At 41.0% G+C, this 17504-nt stretch overlaps 1 protein-coding gene across 1 annotated transcript; it reads right to left on the bottom strand.

The window, feature by feature from the left end:
- On the bottom strand, positions 1-11849 carry klf3 (Kruppel-like factor 3 (basic)). The gene is made up of 4 exons (XM_035660352.1): positions 11482-11849; positions 3832-3886; positions 2902-3385; positions 1-2216 (listed from the first exon to the last, which is right to left on the bottom strand). Exons 2-4 carry the CDS (start codon positions 3865-3867, stop codon positions 2065-2067), a joined length of 672 nt encoding a protein of 223 aa, XP_035516245.1. The 5' UTR covers positions 3868-3886; positions 11482-11849; the 3' UTR covers positions 1-2064.
- Between the last annotated feature and the right edge of the window lie 5655 nt (positions 11850-17504).

The raw sequence follows: 17504 nt of genomic DNA, 5'->3' as shown, positions 1-17504 counted from the left end.
CCACACACACACACACACACACACACACACACACACTTCACACACCCCATTATTATTACACACACGGAGCAAACTTGACCTATTTCCCGTATAGGCCACATACAGTATATTCAATGAGTGAGCTGAGAGGAAAGGTGATACAGACGCGCTCACTTTTTTCCACGGCAACGGCGGCTTGTCATGACATGATACCCTGATAACTATAGCGGATGAGGATGGGGTGGGGGTGGGAGGTTCAATATGTACAATATGTAGTTTACACACAACAACAACATCCCAGTCTACAAGAGGTATCACTGCAATTATTTCCATTTTAAAGCTGTTACTCAGTAGAACCACTCTTACAAAACAGATGACGATGGGAAGTGAGGAGGAACAGGGAGGGAAGAGCGGAAAGGGGGCGGCAAGATGGGAGTGGGAGATGCTGGACAATGAGCGTTAAAAAATACAGGAAGTGCTGAGTGAGGAAAGAAAGGACAGATTGGAAGGAAGGAGGAAGAGGAATATGGAGGAGTTGACAAACTCAAGACAGCTCATATGAACCTGTGTGTTGATAAAAAGATGCCGGAAGAGGCTGTAATGAGAGGTGTGGCTGATGGACAAGATAGGAAACGACAGAATAAAAGACGCCACAGTGGAATGAAGGAATCTGTCAAACCCCACACACTGTTCAGTTAGTATGTTTATGTATCTTTCATGGCAGGTGTTGTGTTACTGGTTCTGTGTGATCTGTAAACTACAAACTTAAGTGTCTTTTTAAGCAGTTTTTAGTAAACTTCCGCTCACCCACTGACAGGTGGGACCAGGTCATTGTTTTTCCAAGTCTCACGTCAAGACACACAAGTCCCTAGTCCTGAACTGTGAGTTTCAAGTCCTAAATAAGTGATAAAGTGCTCTTTACCAAATGTAAGTAATATATTAAAGAGACTATATTATGCTCTTTTTCTTTATATACTTTTATGTGGGTGGTCCTTTAGAAAAGCATCAGAACATCTCTATTGGAGAGGCTGTTGCCATCTTTGCATACTTTCCCAGAGAGTTTTTTTTAGCACAGTTAAAACACTTTAATGAATACAGATCATTCAATCCTATAAAAGGAGGGAGGTGGGTATTGAACCTAAACTTCTCTACCAAATGTTTAATCATTTTTGGGCCATTTTTGCATTTATTAGAAAGGAGACAGAAAGGAGTTGACAGGAAATGTATGCCATTATATTTGTGTCTATTACTGAGCACAAGATGAGACATTTCGACCACATACACTTCCCTAGTGACCAATAATAATAGCCAATTAGAAATTACCTGCTACTGAAGTTGTGGTACAACATTTGTGGTTTGCATGCAACAAAATATAATTTATGGGCTTGAAAAAACATGTTCTGTGCTATAATTGTCCCATTGCGCACTCATAATTGAGACACTAATATAACTGAAAAGAATGGAGATAGATGGGGAATGAACATACAACCAAGGTCCCCGGCTGGACTTTAACTGGAGATGCAGGGATTAAGGATTCAAGTTGCATGAAAAGTTCAACTTTGAAACTGCCAGAGTTTTAGACACAAAAGACGCACAGTTCTCTGTTACAATGATTGTAGTGTGTTTGCTGGATTTTTTTTCTATCCGTGTCAACAATCAGTCGGTTTTGTGCTTTATATGTTGTTTTGCTGTCTGAATAAATCTTGGTCAACTGAATATTGGTTTCTCTGCAGGCATTAAAGCACTTTTTATTGGTTACTGTTCTTGTGTGAATCAGGTTTCACATTTTTTCCCTGACCACTGCACTGATGTATCAAAAAGAGGGGGTTGCTTCGATATCAGTACCAGTAAATCATACCAGTCCCACTATCAAAAAACTTCCAAACGATACCCAGCCCTCGTCTTGGGACTCCACCTGAGTTTTGAAAAATTTCACAACAGGAACAGATATGGATCCGGTCGAAAACAAGATTCTGACCTCCACTTCCATATAAGGTTAAAGGAGAAGTGCTGCACCAGACAGTGAAACTAATGAAACATTTGGTGCTTCTTTCAAAAATTTGTATGAGTGTGTTGGTGTGTTACTCACCCATATTCGTGCGGTATCCTGATGACTGATGATTTCATCTCGTGGCTGCTGTGGAGGTCATGAGTGAGCTCAGGGCGTGGCTCTGTTTTAATTGGTTTGTGTAGATCGTGGGCGTCACCTCGCAGCTCCAGGGGTTTCGTAGAATGAACTGGGTAGAAATTAAATAATCGGCTGGTCAGTATGGTCAGTGCTGGGTCATGGTCAGGATCTTTTCACAGTGACAAGTTGTTAACATCTCTTTTTAAATGTTTCTCAGATGTAATATTAGTATGTAAACTAAATAAATACTTTTTCTCTTAATTTTTTTTGTCTCATTTTGCATTCCACATTTTTACAGCAGAATATTTCTTTATTTTAACCCTAAATACTAGTGTTTCTTTTGGTTGTTTTGTTTTTATGCTACAATATTAGTCAGGCATACAAAGAGACACTATGATTAAAATGTGTCTGTCAGTTATGTACTTTGCTATTCTCTCTGTGCGTGTGTATTAAATTTAGGAGATTCAGAGATTGTGAACTCTGTGAATGACAGTGACCTTCATCTGACCACAGAAAGCAGAACAACAACAAAAAAACATTGGTTCCCTAAGAAACAAAGAAAAAAAATGAAAATCATTTCCTCATTTTGTTTTTTTGCTCACAAAATATGGAGAAAACAATATTGTGTATTTTAAGAAACTGAATGGGTATTTCCTATTTGAGGAAAAAGTAATACAGCACTTTCCCTCGCACACTGTTTTGATCCTCTCACTGCTTCCGTTTTTAAAAAAATGTTCTTCAGCAACACACGTTACTAAAGCTCCACCTAATTCAAACAATAAATTAGGCTTCACCTGTCTCGTGCTCCCTGCTTCGATGATGGTCGTCGTCACTGGCGACAGGTGGGCTCAACATTATCTGCTGATGCAGGTGGAGAGGCGAGGGGTAGAGGACAGGCACCATGACTGGTCCAATGAGAGGACCCATCATCGTGGAGTAAGGAAGTGAGGGAGTTGGTGGCGGGAGAGCGTGGGAGGGCGAGGAGCGCAGCTGGGAGTGTGGTGGGGAGCAGCGCGGGGAGGCGCGGCTCGCCGAGCTGTAGGGGGACGGCGGGGAGCTGCGCGAGGAAGCCGGGGAGGAGGCGGAGGAGCAGGGAGGGGAGGAGGAAGAAGAGGTGGAGGAGGAACGCTTGCTGACTGACAGGTCCACGGGCTCCAGCTGGGTGTGTGTGGGGTTGCTCGTGGTGTGGGACTGGGTGAAGGCGTGCATGTGCGTGGGGTGGTAGAGGTGGTAGAATCCGTATGGCTCGGGGGTTTTCATTAACGAAGAGAAGAATGACTGCAAGAGAAACAGAAAGGATGCAGGAGGGGGGGAAGCAGTGAAGGGGGACAAAAGAGCAGAGAGTTAAAAATTTCCGTTCTGCATTGAATAACAGGGAAAATACGTTTCTGCCACACAAACAACTACAGCCAGCCAAAAAATGTTAACCCAGTTCTGTTTGGGAGCGGATAACTGTTATGTCTCAGAGTACAGTGTGTGTGTGTGTTCATTAGCTTGCTGCCTGGCAGTATTTGTACCCATTGTATGCAAATGTCCACTGTACAGCAGCCTGTTTGTCCAGGAAGAGCAGGAATGTGGGAACCAGTCTGTCTAGACACGTAGCAGTGTAGGTGTGTGTGTGCGTGTGTGTGCAGGTCTGAGTTACTGTATGGCACCAAAAACATGTTCAGGCATGATGGGAGCACACAAACACACACACACAAGCACAAACACACGTGTCTTACCATGTCTGTCTTCAGAGGGTAATCATACATCAGCATGGCTGCACAGGGCAGGCTCCTACAAAATAAAACACATACATTCAGCCATCAATACACATAGTCACAACTCAAGAGTCATTTCGGTGATCCAGAATCAGTGGTGGAAGAAGTACTCAGATACTTTACTTAAATAATACAATAATACAAAAATGTAGAAATACTCCCTTACAAGTAAAAGTTATTAGCTACATGTACTTAATTATTTAAAGTAAAAAGTACCCATTTTGCCGATAGTGAGCCCCTATGACTGATGGTTCCCAACCTAGATCTCCTCCATAGTAAATCACAAAATAATTCTGAGCTATTATACGATGATTAATGGAGAAAAAGTTCTCCTACATAAATTTTGACTCATCTTTCAGACCTTTCTCCAACGTTTGCCTTTTTTGTGAAATATTGGAGAGTTTTACCTCTTAAGGCCTTAAAAGGGATTGTTTAAAAGAAGAAGGGGAAATCTCTCATAGACACCTGAAACATGACAACAGACCTCAACACTGATCTTCTGTAGGTGGTCAAAGGTCAAAAGGTCTGGGAACCACTGGTTAAATCTTTAATAATGTGATGTATTCTCTCTTATCTTATTTTCTATTTAAAATATGAATATTAATTTAAAATGGAAGTACCCCACAAGTATGATAATTGAGTAAATGCAATTAGTTACATTTCACCACTATCATTTGTCTTGTTTTCATATTTTACTGTTAAAATACTGTAATTAATAAAATAGTCTTTTTTTTAAAGACAGAAGAAAAAGAAATAAACAGTAAAACTGCTTGACAGATGTTAAAGTGATGTGTACGTATGCGCGCGCGCACACACACACACACACACATTTGAGAAGCGATGAGATGTAAATCAACCTCGCTTCCAGTAAATCACATCAGACAATAGCCATACTTAATTCTTCTGTCACAGTGTAAACATTTTCTCCTCACATCCACCAAAAGCTACACATTTTATGTGAGTTTGTTAAGTGTGTGGGTGTTGTCTCCAGCCGCTCAGACAAAGCTACAGACAACTTTACGACGGGTTGTTTACGGAGACTTCAAGACAGTTACAGGTGATGCACCTAAAAACTGTCCAGTGTCAGAGACAAGACAGTGGTAGCACACATTTCTAAACAGGCACACACACACACACACACCACCTACTGAGGCCTGCTGAGTGTTTGGATCAAAAGCGTGTGAGGTTTCAAAGGTGGTTCCAGTTACCTTGGCTTTGAATGGCCAGGTGCAGCTGCGATGACTCTGTGTTTGTGCCTAAACGAGTGTGTTTATGAGCGTGGTGCTGTGTGTGTTCACTGGAGCATTAAGGCAACATGACCTGTCAAAGAATGTACCCTTAGGGAGTCTGTGTGTGTGTGTGTGTGTGTGTGTGTGTATGTGACCTGATTAAAGTCCACAGTCTGGAGACAAGTTAGCCTTTAATTATTAACAAATGGGCAAGTACACAGGCCGTCGTACCCTAGCGCACACACACACACACAGAGAATCCAGATTGGGCGCAGACCAATAGGAGAGCAGGATGCTTGCTTGCTGGGTCAGGAAGGGTGTGAACATGACGACTGAAGCCTCGCCCTTCGCCCAGCTCCAAAGAAACAAAGAGACTGCAATCAGGTAGGAACTGTTTGTGCGTGCGTGTGTGTGCATGTGTGTGTGTGTGTGCATATGTCTTTGAGGGTGTGTTTTCTAATCCGGGTTTGTATTGTACTGTGGTTCAACTAGAGGTCAAGCAGTTGTTCTATTGTGGTTGTGAATCACACACACACACGGGTGATAATAAAAAGCAGGTATGAAGCACAAACACATCGATCACGAATCAGGAAAAGGACAAAAGAAGCGACTTCTCAGCTTGAATGTGCACAGCGCGCAGGTATTTTCCCTACAGATACACAGAAATCAAAATCTCCAAAAGACTGCTTTGAATAATCAGTCCCCATTGTGGAAGTCCCCACACCTTGCGTCTATCCATTTAAATAATTCCCCTCCGCTACTGAAATTGAAAGAGTAGGACACATTGCTGCTAGTAACGATTACTATCAATTTATCTGAAACTGTTTTCTTCCCCCAATTAATTGTTAAGTGTACAAAATGTCAGAAGATTGTTCAAAAATATATCTACCACAAGTTCCCACAGTCTAAGCTGACATCTTCAAATACTTGCTTTGTCTGACACAAAGATATTAGGTAACACTGTACTTTAAGTCCCCCTATAAAGAATTTATAAGATGTAGTATATATAGTATATTTATTAAACGGTTTATGCCACATTGTAATGTAGCTATAAAAATATTTAATTATTTAAGTATATTTGTTAACCCTTATAACCGTTCCTGTGGGTAACAATAGGTGGATGCCAGTATAAACATATAATGTCTGACAATACAGTTAGTTGTATTAATTAAATATAAACCATTTATTAAATGTTCATATACTTCTCATAAATGCTAAATAGGCGGACTTTAAGTGTAGCTAGATGTTAAGTTTACAAATTATATATAATAATAATAATATATAATTTATATATAAAAACATCCATCAAACAAGTATTTGCAGACTCATCTTGTCACTGGAGGACTGGGTGCAGTAAAATGTGTGCCTTTAAACACAGGGCACATGTTTTTTAGTGGGTGAACATGTATGNNNCATACATGTTCACCCACTAAAAAAAGGTCACAATTAGCTTTTAGAGAACACGCTATCTCAGGGCAATCCCCTGCAGCACTCAAAGTACGTTCAAATCCTCGAAAGAACACACGTTGCGGGAACATACCATTCCTCTCCTGCTCACCTGTCATGCAATAGTGACACTTCACATGAGGGTGAAGTTGATTTATCATATGTAGTTGGAGACACAAATACTTGCAGTTTAGTGGGCTGAATGGTCCTGTCAATGGTTTGAGCAAACACGGGGTAATTTGGGAGACAGTGACAGACAGAGATCTGGGTGGTATAGTAGCAGCAGCAGCAGATAATTAATGTTGTTGGCTTTAATCTGCATTGAGGTGTAAGCCAGGTGGTTTGTGTTTACCACAGGGGGAAATGAAGAGAGGAGTGTTATCAGGCAACATGTGACAGCAGGATGGCAAGTGGGGAGACCGTCCTTGTGAAAAAGACAAACTTTCCCCTTGGGGTGTGTCATAAAAGGATAAATACAATGAGACACCGAAAGTTTAGACAATCGCAGGAAAAGAAATTCAATTTAGCTGCAAAGCATCTTCCTCAGTACACCTCCACAAACCCTGAGACCTCAGGAGAGAAAAGACAACCTGCAGCTGGAGCTTGTTGATTTGTGTATCATGAATCAGAATTGTATTTTCAGCTGCAACGATTCATCGATTAGACAGGAAATCAATCAGCAGCAGCTATTTTGATAACTGAACCAAAAAAAAAAAAACATTCCCCAGTTTGAGCTTCTGAATTGTAAGGATTTGCAGATTTTATTTGTTTTACATGTCGGAAAATGTTTCAGTGTTTCACTGTTTTAATAGATTAATCCAGAAAATTGTCAACGGATTGATTAATCATTCAAAAAAACATTAGTTGCAGCCATAGTTACACTGGTCTTCTGACGGTTTTGTAACTGATGTCAAACTGAACCTAAACACCAACCAGAAATCAGACAGCTGTTGCACCTCTGATTCATCAGAGCATCTCCAGGTACTGTAGATCCCTCAGATGGTAAAAAGGACACACACACATAGTGTTAAAGTCAAGGAACCAGTGTGTACTGCACCGTTTTGGTAAATAAGAAGCCCTACCTGAGTTGTTGAGGAGTATTTTCTCCCCGTGCGCTCTACATGTGGGTGTGTGTTTGTGCATGTCGAGTGTGGTCTGCAAATATTGTCCTTCTATGTCAGTGGAGCTACTGTGTACTCAACCCCAACCCACTCAGCAAACACGTCCTACACCCCTCTCTCTCTCTCCACCCCTGCACTCCAGATCTTCTTCTACACCTCTTCTTCACCCGCTCCTCAGCATCCCTCACGTCTTTACTACTGTATTTATCGGAACCACACGCCACCCCGCACTCTTTTTCTCTCCCTCTCTATGAATGATATAAAACAACATGACTGAAGGGGAAAATATTGTGGCTTGGAGTCCCTGGCTACCGACTCAACCACATACACACACGTACTTATACACACTCACAGCCGCACACCAAGTTTCTGCTAGCTCAACAGAATACACACACTAAATCACTAAAGGACTACATTATTACAGACACGCACACATGCTCAAACACACGCAGACACAAACGGGGCTGCACACACACACACCCTCTAATGGCAACAGGCTGGAGATGATGAGATCACCAGAGAGACCAGAAACCTCCAGACAACAGCTTTGTCCAAGAACACGCCGCAACACACACACACACACACGAACACACACACTTAGAGCCTTCAGTTCTGCTTCTGACTCTTTTGCCTTTCTCAACCATCTCTTTTACCTTCTCACCTTACATTAGTGCTGTCTAACACCTGACTGTCATTTTAAACACAAATCATCCTAAACAGCAACATCAATACTCTTAAATACTCTTTCGCTTGCAGTGTGGAATTTAAACCGTGGCTCGACTCACACCTTGTTGCCTATTTAAACCCCTCAGGGGACGCACTGATTATTCTTCATTTACAATCCCAATTATGTGACTCATCAAGCTAATATTCCAGCGTTTAACTTTTCCTTTTTCTGAGTTTATGTCCAGTGTAATTTCTCATTGCTCCACACTGTTGCCCTGAAATTTAACCCCCATTGTACCTCCCAGCTCCCTAATTTCGACCCCTTACGCCCCTTTCCACATCCAGACTCCCCTAATGATGCCTCTAAGCACTGACTTTGACTCCTCTCACTTTAAGGCCCCTGCTGAAGCCCCCTATCCTATTATTTTGGCTTCCTATTCCCTCATCTGAGCAGCCTGGCCCACTCCTCCAATCGTTCTTCTCCCCCAAACACATACACAGGCATGTAGCCCCTCTCCGCTCCTCTCCAGCAGACTGTGGGGCTGCAGGCCCGCAGACCTCGGGGGGGAAGCCAGAGGGGGCCGTCAGCAGGGGAGAGGAAACAGGATCCATCATCACACACACACACACACACACGCACGCAAACACATACACATTGGACACACACATTTAAAGACACACTGGAGTTGACATAAGGCTCAGAGACAGACAAAGACACTCAGACACACACACGTGCACACACCTCGAGCTGTACTTGTCAAAGAGAGCAAAGTTTTGAGGTTTTCCAGACAACTGAGGACAGAGGGAGAACAAGAGACACTGCCAGGGAGAGAGGGAGAGAGAGAGAGAGAGAGAGAAGCGGAAGCCCTCAGAGTTTAGTCTGACTGTTATTATTTCCACACTGCGTGATGGGTCGGGGGGTGTAAAGAAGAGAAGGAGGAGGAGGAGGAGGAGGAGAGTGAAGCCAAAGGGGGGGTGCTGCTGCAGGGGGCCTGCGGTTTCCTGTCTGACCACCCCCCCATTCCCCCCCACATGCACACACACACTGCACCTCCCTACCCAAAGAATGAGAGGAGAGAGGGGGGAATAGAAGGAGAGAAAGGGCAAAGAAAACAGCCGCTCTGACCAAACTATGTCAAAATGGAAGTGGAAAGAACAAGGCAGAGACAGAAACGGGGAAGAAAACGAAGTGGGTTTCAACCAAAATATGACAAAACTTCAGTGAACCTCAAACATGGGGAGGGGGCCGGTGGTAAGAAAAGAGCTCACAGTGGCTCAATCCAGTGGTTTAAAAGCGGTAACAGAGTGTGTGTGTGTGCGCTTTTACATGACTCTGTGTGTGTGTGTGTGTGTGCGCTGGCACGCATGTGAAGTTGTGTAACGAGTTACAGCTTTTTACGTTTATGGCTGTCTGTGGACCACAGTGTCCTTATTCCCTTAACTTCTAATGGAGAGTCACCAACTCTTCAGCATCCAGGAGTTTAATGTTTAGCCCTAATGTTCCCTGGGACATGCCCTTTGAGCAGTGTGTGTGTGTGTATGTATGTGTGTGTACACACTCCTGCGCATTTTGTTCCACCAGATAACATCAGCATGTTGATTCAGGGAAAGAAAAAAAAAAGGCATAGGGGTGGGGTATTTGGGGGCGTGTGTGCGTGCATAAGTGTGTGTCAGCTCTAATGAGAGACAAATAATTAAGAAATAAATTAAAAAGAGGTCTACTCATCCGTTTTCCTCTTCTTTTTTAAACTTTTTTTTTAAAGTAAGACAAAGAGGCAGAGAGACAGAGAGAGAGAGAGAGAAAGAGGTCGCCCTCATTCCACCCGTCCACCCCCCACATCCACATCCCTCTCTCCTCCCTTCTTTCTCCCTCTTTCTCTCTCACTCCAGGCTCTAAACAGGATAAGGGCTTCATATGCCAAGTGGAATGTGTGACGCAAGCCTCAGCCTTGAAACAAAGCACAGGAAACAGGGAGAGACAGAGACGGAGAAACACACAGGGAGAAAGAGATGTGTGTTGTAAAGGATGTAGTGAAACGAGAGGACAAAGATGTTCAGGTGCGACTGAATGTATGAATCTTTTGCTCTCTCTAACACACACACACACCTGTCACATGTGTGTAACACTGCACTTTCAGCTCTGACACCACACTGCAATACGGAGGGTCCTTTCTCAGTCTCACACACTGATCGTGCACCGGATTCAGCCTTTACTGACAGCCTGTCAATACGATCTACAGCCGAAGCATTGAATCAACTCATGTCAGTGATTTGAATGACAGAAAATCAGCAACAATTCTGATAATCAGTTAAAGGTTTCAGTGGGAATGGGAAAAAAAAATGGGAATGTGCTAAATTTAATTGTGTTTTTTCTTATTTAAATTATATTATTTATATTTAGACAAAATAAGGAATTTAACAAAGTCTCTCTTCTAGTCCTAACAGATCATACCAATTTTAATATGCGTATTAATCTCTATATTAAAACCATCTTAATCCAGATTAAAAATCACACATATTGTTAAATGTCATTAACAAAGAAAAAGAGAGGAACTAACTACACAGAGGGAGACACATAAGAAGGTCTCTCTTTCTCAAGCCTGTACTTCACTTCACTTATTTTATTTTAATATCATTTAAAAAACTCTGTTCTATAAAAGGCTCTAAAGGCTATAAATAGCATTGTGTCTGCTGCCCTACTGCGGGGTTACATCAGTTATCAGCCAGCGTTGAGATCATTAGTCATCAGACCAATACATACATTTTGTACTTTCCTTTAATTTAACAACATGAAATATGCAAAAAATATTGATTTAACAAACAAAATCAACAAACTACCATAAAACAACCATCTTGAAGTAATTAACTAATTAGTCTAATTCATCAGACAGCAGCTTGATCTCATTCTAAAAAACCCCACAACCCTGAATTTATGGACTTCTTCCCTTTCCCATAATAGAGTTTGCTTTAACACAGAACACATCTACGTCCACATCCAACCTTTTTTTTTTTTCCTTAAAAAAAGACCCCGCAGCAATTACAGGCTTTACCACAGCACATCCGATAGGAAATAAGATCAGTGTGCCGGGGTCACCGTATCAAACACACACTGTGTAAAGTCCCACGACTCGGAGCGAGGCAAGACTTACTTGACTCAGATGGAGGAATATGCAGTCTATTCCTAGTAGGGGAGTCGGTATAGTTTCACAGCTGCCTTGCTGAACGGCAAAAAAAGAGGCTCCCTTTCGGTGAGAAAGTCAGTGAGGCAACTCCGCAGAAAAAGTGACGCAGGCGACGCTCAGCTCTCCGTTGTGTCACTGACATCAGCCTCAGAAAACAAGACGCTCCACTGATCGATGGCTCCACAAAACTTCCCTATGTTACGAAACTCTCTCTCTCTCTCTCTCTGTCTCTCTCTCTGTCTCTCTCTCTGTGTGTCTCTCTGTGTTTTTTGTCGTTTAAGAAATTGTTGCTGTCACATGATCCGCTGTCTGTCTGTTCTCCATGGGGTCGGGCCGCTGGGCGGGACCGGGGCGGGGTGGTCCAGCTCGTGTGTCTCTGTGTGTGTGTGTATGTGTGTGTTGACATTTTCTTTTCAAGTTTGGAGAAGAAGACAACTGCTTGAAACAACTAGACAATAGCCGTGAGCTGTGATTAATGAAACTGTAGCTATGTGCTGTGTGTTATGTGATTAATATAATTGACAAAATGTCGCACCTGAATGGTGAAACCTTTTTAGTGCTTTAATTATATTACTATTTTTAATTTAAAGGTCCAGTGTGTAACATTTAGAAGGATCTATTGGCAGAAATTAGGAATATAAGTAATTCATACGGTACTGGTTTTAATTTGGTGTATAATCACATGAAAATTAGAATCATTGTTGGTTTTTTTAACCTTAGAAATGAGCTCTTTTTATCTATGGAGGGAGCCCGCCATGTTGAACTGTTGTTACTACAGTTAACCAAACACTGGCTCTACTTTACATAAGGCCTTTTGAGTTTTACAAAACAGTTGTATTGGATCGCATTAGACTGTACAGTTGGGTTATCTTAGGAGGTTGTGATTCCAAAGTAAAGTAAAATGTTAATGGGAGTAAAATGTACAATAGCTGTTACAGTTATGTAAGTTATGAAACATGATTTGTTGACAGTGATTGATGTGCACCGACACTGATACTGAGGATTACTGGCATACAGAATAACTGTTCTACAATTTGTGTGTCTTTGGTAATTTTTCCTGTTTGAAAAGTGAGTTTATTCAGTGATTTCAAACATTAGTATACATTATTACTAATAAAGGGGATTCATAGTAGGTTCCACTCCTCTGTGTGTGTGTGTGTGTAGAAGGAAGAGGAGGTGACAAGAGAGAAACTCTTTCCCACAAGGAAGTGCATTACTGTTACAAGGGAAGGAAAGACAAGTATAGAGCAAAGAGTAAAACAGAGATTATATAACAACATATTTCACTCAGAAAATGCTTGTTTCTGATTGGCTGACAGGTGCAAACAATCTAACTACTGATCTAACTCAGTGTCCATGCTCAGTAAGGTAACAACAGCAACAAGAGTTATGCTTTACTCTACAGCTCCAGTTAAAGATCTATTAAGCCACATTTTTACTATTAATGCTGAATTAAATGAGTCCATGAGAAGTGAAAGAGTTTGTACTACTACTAAACCCACAGAGAATCAACACACAACTTGTTCTTGAGACTTTCAGATCATTGTTTTGGTTTACCTGTGAGACTGTGCACAGACAGCTTACTATCGAAGCAAACCTGAACATTACAGTCACTCCAAGACAAGATAATGTTGTTAGCAAGATATCAGGTGGAAAAATTAATGTAAACTACAAAAGAAGTAATAGACTTATTTATATATGTATTCTGAAAGAAACAGTCAACAAAAAAACATGATTTACAGCTGCAAAAACTGATTTTTTTCATCATTTAGGGGAATATTGTGAACATCGAGCGCTTTTATTTAAACTGAAAACCTAGATATTTTTCTCAGAAGTTGGTGAAAGAATTTAAAGCTCAGTGAATAATGGATTGCATTCATCAGGTGGCCGGAAAGAGGACTCAAATGTATGTCCTTGGACGACTGCTAGATTAGCCATAAAACATTGGTAATGATTTTTCAGGGCTGTGTTGTAGTGAGCTGTTTTGGAGACTCAAAAAGCACACCCATGCAGTTGTATTTCTCAAGCAAACAAGCAAACTTCGAGAAATGAATCTGGATTTTCACACACAGTGTTTTATCAGGTCAGTGGTCATGGTATAAAAGTAAAAATATACTGATACCCTGATACTCAAAATTAGTTAGCCACTCCCTTCCCCTGTCTTCTCTGTGCATGTTTTCTTATAGTGGGACACCTGCTTGTTTATTTTCACTTACATGTACAACATGCTGTTTAAACACAGTTGCCTAATGCTGTTTTATTACTGTAGCCAAAGTTAATATTTGTTGAAGGATCGGCTGGCATATGTCCATTAAAATCTCTCATCAGGATGCCTTAAAACGTAATTCCAGTGAACACTCTTTGTGTAGTAAAAAAACACTGCCACTATAGTTGAGGAAAGTAACACCTTGTTCATGACAATCACTTTGCATTATCACTTAATTATATGGTCTATTTCCTCCATTCTATAATACTTTCTTACCATCATGTAACCCCTCCTTGGCAGAGCCAGTGCAGATGCTCAATAAAATGTTTTGTTATATTGCTTTTTATGCTTTAGTTATACCTGCAGGTATTTCCTGATTCCTACACATGTGTGGACTCCCCATTCTCGTGAAAAAGATGGGTTGAGGCAAAACCCTAAGCGAACTTGCGCTTGTTTGTATCTGTCATTACAGCCCTGTCTTCCATGCTCTCGGTGCAGCAAGGTGAGGCAGTGCTGCTGTAGATGAGCTTGCTGCAATGATGATGTGACAGCTGTTATTTCATGGATGGTTTCTATACTAGTGTAGGTGTAAGCCTTTCAAGTCTGAACACACATCCGTTTAGGCTAAGCAGGCTCTGTTTTCATTGGAAGTGGAGCATGAGACGTGGTGATGTCTTACAGTGCAGTATGGAAGCATGACGAAGGGCTGGTTGGGCGGGAGAAGTCTCTAAAACTGTGTTTCTGTGTCAAAAGACAGGATATACCTCACTCCACATCACTCTGTGAGCCTGTAGACAAGAACGAGAAGTAAGAATTTACATTGTGTAAGTTAAATATGTTCTGTAACGAACTTTCCCAGACAATGTTTTAATTCTACATCTCTGGCAATGGGTAGAAAGAAAGGTATGTGATGAATTTAAATTTATCTGATACAAATCAGAGTCCTAATCTTTCTTGATATTTGCTTTCCACCACCATAATCAAAACGTCAAATTCGGACCCACCTAGGTACATATCAGGTACAGACAAAATACAAACACATTTGGACTTTTTTCTTCCATAGAACTTGTCCATATAAGATCTTTAAATGATACTATCTTAGCACAATCTCCCAATGTAAACATACCAGGGCATAACCAAAAATCTGGAGCCATGGAAAACAGGCACAAACATAAAAGATTAAATTCAAGCCCACCTAGATACATATCAGGAGGTTGTTTGCTCTTACAGGGATAAAAAGGGATAAATTTGAAAGATCAGTTTCCATATCCAGATCTGTTTCCATCCACTTTAATTACAGTACACTATGATGCTGCTGATAAGATCCTAGAGTCACATTCTTCTTGTGTTTTCTTTTTGCCACTAGTCGTGTGTTACTGCATACCCAAAAAATGAGTGTTGACTGGTGGGGCTTCATATGACACACCCAGGATCATATAGAGACATCCATATATCATACATCTGGGTTGGGGTTAGGTACACACTCACGCACACACTCACACATAAGGCGTTCTGCAGACAATGTTTTTGCAGAAATGAGCTATGAAAATTTGGGGTTTTAAAACAGAGTAGAGTAAGTATCACTTAGTATCACTCACACACTCTGGATTGTTAATTCTTCTCTCCCTGCCTCTGTTTGGACATGCATCAGCCAGCATTTGCATAAAAAACAGAGTTAGCGCCCACTGGCTAAGTCTTTAAATCACTTTAGAGCTTTAGATAGATCTCAGAGTCATTTAGTCATCAAGGGATCATGTCTTTTAAGCTGTTGTTTCAGTGAACATCGTTAGTTGTTGCGATGGGTAAGTTGTTAGGTGATAAATCAGCTGGCCCGTCCGCCTGCCCAGAGAGCCAATTGTATGTCGTATTGGGTCGTGTTTCATAGATGATCTGGCAACTTAGGCAACATCAAACATACAATCCTTGTATGATGACTATTCATAATAAAGTTCGACATGCACAAAACGGGAGGGCACCATGAGATGGCCTTGAAATACGGGAGAAACCTGGGAAAAACGGCAGTGCTGGCCGGTTTGCACTCACAGCTTATAAATCAGGCAGAGCTAATAGTGAGGTCGAGACTGTCGGTGTTATTTCTACATGAAAACAATTATACCGTTGCTTCTCAAGGTAAGGGAAACTTCTATTGGAACAATGAGTGGTAGATTTACATTAGTGATTTAACTATTTGGCATTACTCAATCATATTCATATAAGTAATCGTGACATTCAAAACTGGCATTATATGGTGGCCTATATGGCAGACCATGTCTGTAATGTCCCCAGTTCAAGTGCAGCTGGTGGCCCTTGTTATGCATCACTCCCTATCTCTCTCTCTTTTCTTTTCTGACATCTCTCTACACAAAATAGCCCTACAAAAACATGGTATCAATGATACTCATGACATGTTAACTCTCCTGTCCTTTTACCCCGCCCACACCCCTGGTTGCTAACCTTGCCCCAAATTCCCAGAAAAAATACATGATCATGACCTCAGTGTATTCCTCCAGTCTATGCACTCATGTCCCAAGACCTAAACTTTGAGTTTATTAACGCCAACTGAACATGAAAACAAAATTGTTTTTTTCCAACTGTAACTCAGTAACGTAATGGTTCGTTCCTGCAACTTCATTGGATGTTGTTGTTTCAAACAAAGTGATTCTGGGGAATTAAGTGACAACTTGCTGGGGATGAATAGTGTCAATGTTAGTTGATTCAGGAAATAAATTGATTTGTGTCAAAGTTTTACATCTTTGGGTATCAAGTAAGTCAAAAGGCTCAAGTAAAGTCATAAGTCATTGATATTAAAGTCCAAGTTTAAGTTTAAATGAGTAAACTCAAGCTGACACCTCTGTTGATCGTCCTTATTATTTCGTATTATAGTTTGTTTGAGTTGTTAATCAGCATACTTTACTATTTTATGCTAACAAAATATTCTATAATATGATGTTGGATGTCATTCAAAGTATAACTTTGGAAAGCTACTGCCAAATCAACACAAATAGAGCAAAATGTTTTTCCTGAGATGTAAACATTTTGAGCTGTTTAATCATCACCCCACAATTTATTTGTATTTTTTTAAGCTGTTTGTACCTCCTCCGTTTCCTTTGTGGTTTGACTTAATTTTGTCATTGTCCAGTGTGAACAGTCTACAAACTATATGGACTAGTACAGATTTGGGACACAGCACATGTTTGTGCTACCATCGGCCCTCAGACATGTCAACAGGACTTGAGCGCTGACCTCTTACTGCATTCAAACAGGTACAGTTTCATCAAACTCATACCGCTGAAATTTGCTTGTCGATCAGGTTGCTTGTGTGTGCTTGAATGTAACAGAAGACGTTTCATTGTGCAAACTTCAGACAGGTATTTCATCCAGAAGAATGTGGGGAAGACTGTGGTTACTCTTCGTCCGTGTGTGTTTCACATTTGCTATTGTCTGTTACGTGTGTATTTGTTTTAAGGTAGAATGTGTTTTTAATGCTATCTCTTGTTGAAAAGGTAAACAAGATTATTTTCTGTGGAACCACACACACAAAACTGGTCACTGTTCCAGGGTATGTGATGCTCCACTGCTCAACAATGAAGAGGAGTTACAAAACACACTCTTCTTATAGTATATAATACAACAGTACAATACTACTGTTATCACTATTGTTAAATTATGACTGCGCAATTAAGAGCTTATGACAGAAAATAAACTGTAGTAAACTGAATTTCACCAATTCCTTAACCTTTTACCAAGAGTGTTACTTTTACATGTACCGCGCTCACGGCTCAAA

Source organism: Morone saxatilis, unplaced genomic scaffold (assembly GCF_004916995.1).
Source record: "Morone saxatilis isolate NCDOM2014 unplaced genomic scaffold, NCSU_SB_2.0 Contig17, whole genome shotgun sequence".
Taxonomy (NCBI): Eukaryota; Metazoa; Chordata; class Actinopteri; family Moronidae; genus Morone; species Morone saxatilis.
This window is presented reverse-complemented; position numbering and strand designations above follow the sequence as displayed.

Excerpts from the sequence above, each read along its gene's own strand:
- klf3 (XM_035660352.1), bottom strand. The coding sequence starts at position 3,867 with ATGCTGATGTATGATTACCCTCTGAAGACAGACATG. Across the intron at positions 3,386-3,831 it reads ACCCTCTGAAGACAGACATG|TCATTCTTCTCTTCGTTAAT; the intron begins GTAAGACACGTG and ends TTTCTCTTGCAG. Across the intron at positions 2,217-2,901 it reads AAGCAGGGAGCACGAGACAG|TTCATTCTACGAAACCCCTG; the intron begins GTGAAGCCTAAT and ends ATTTCTACCCAG.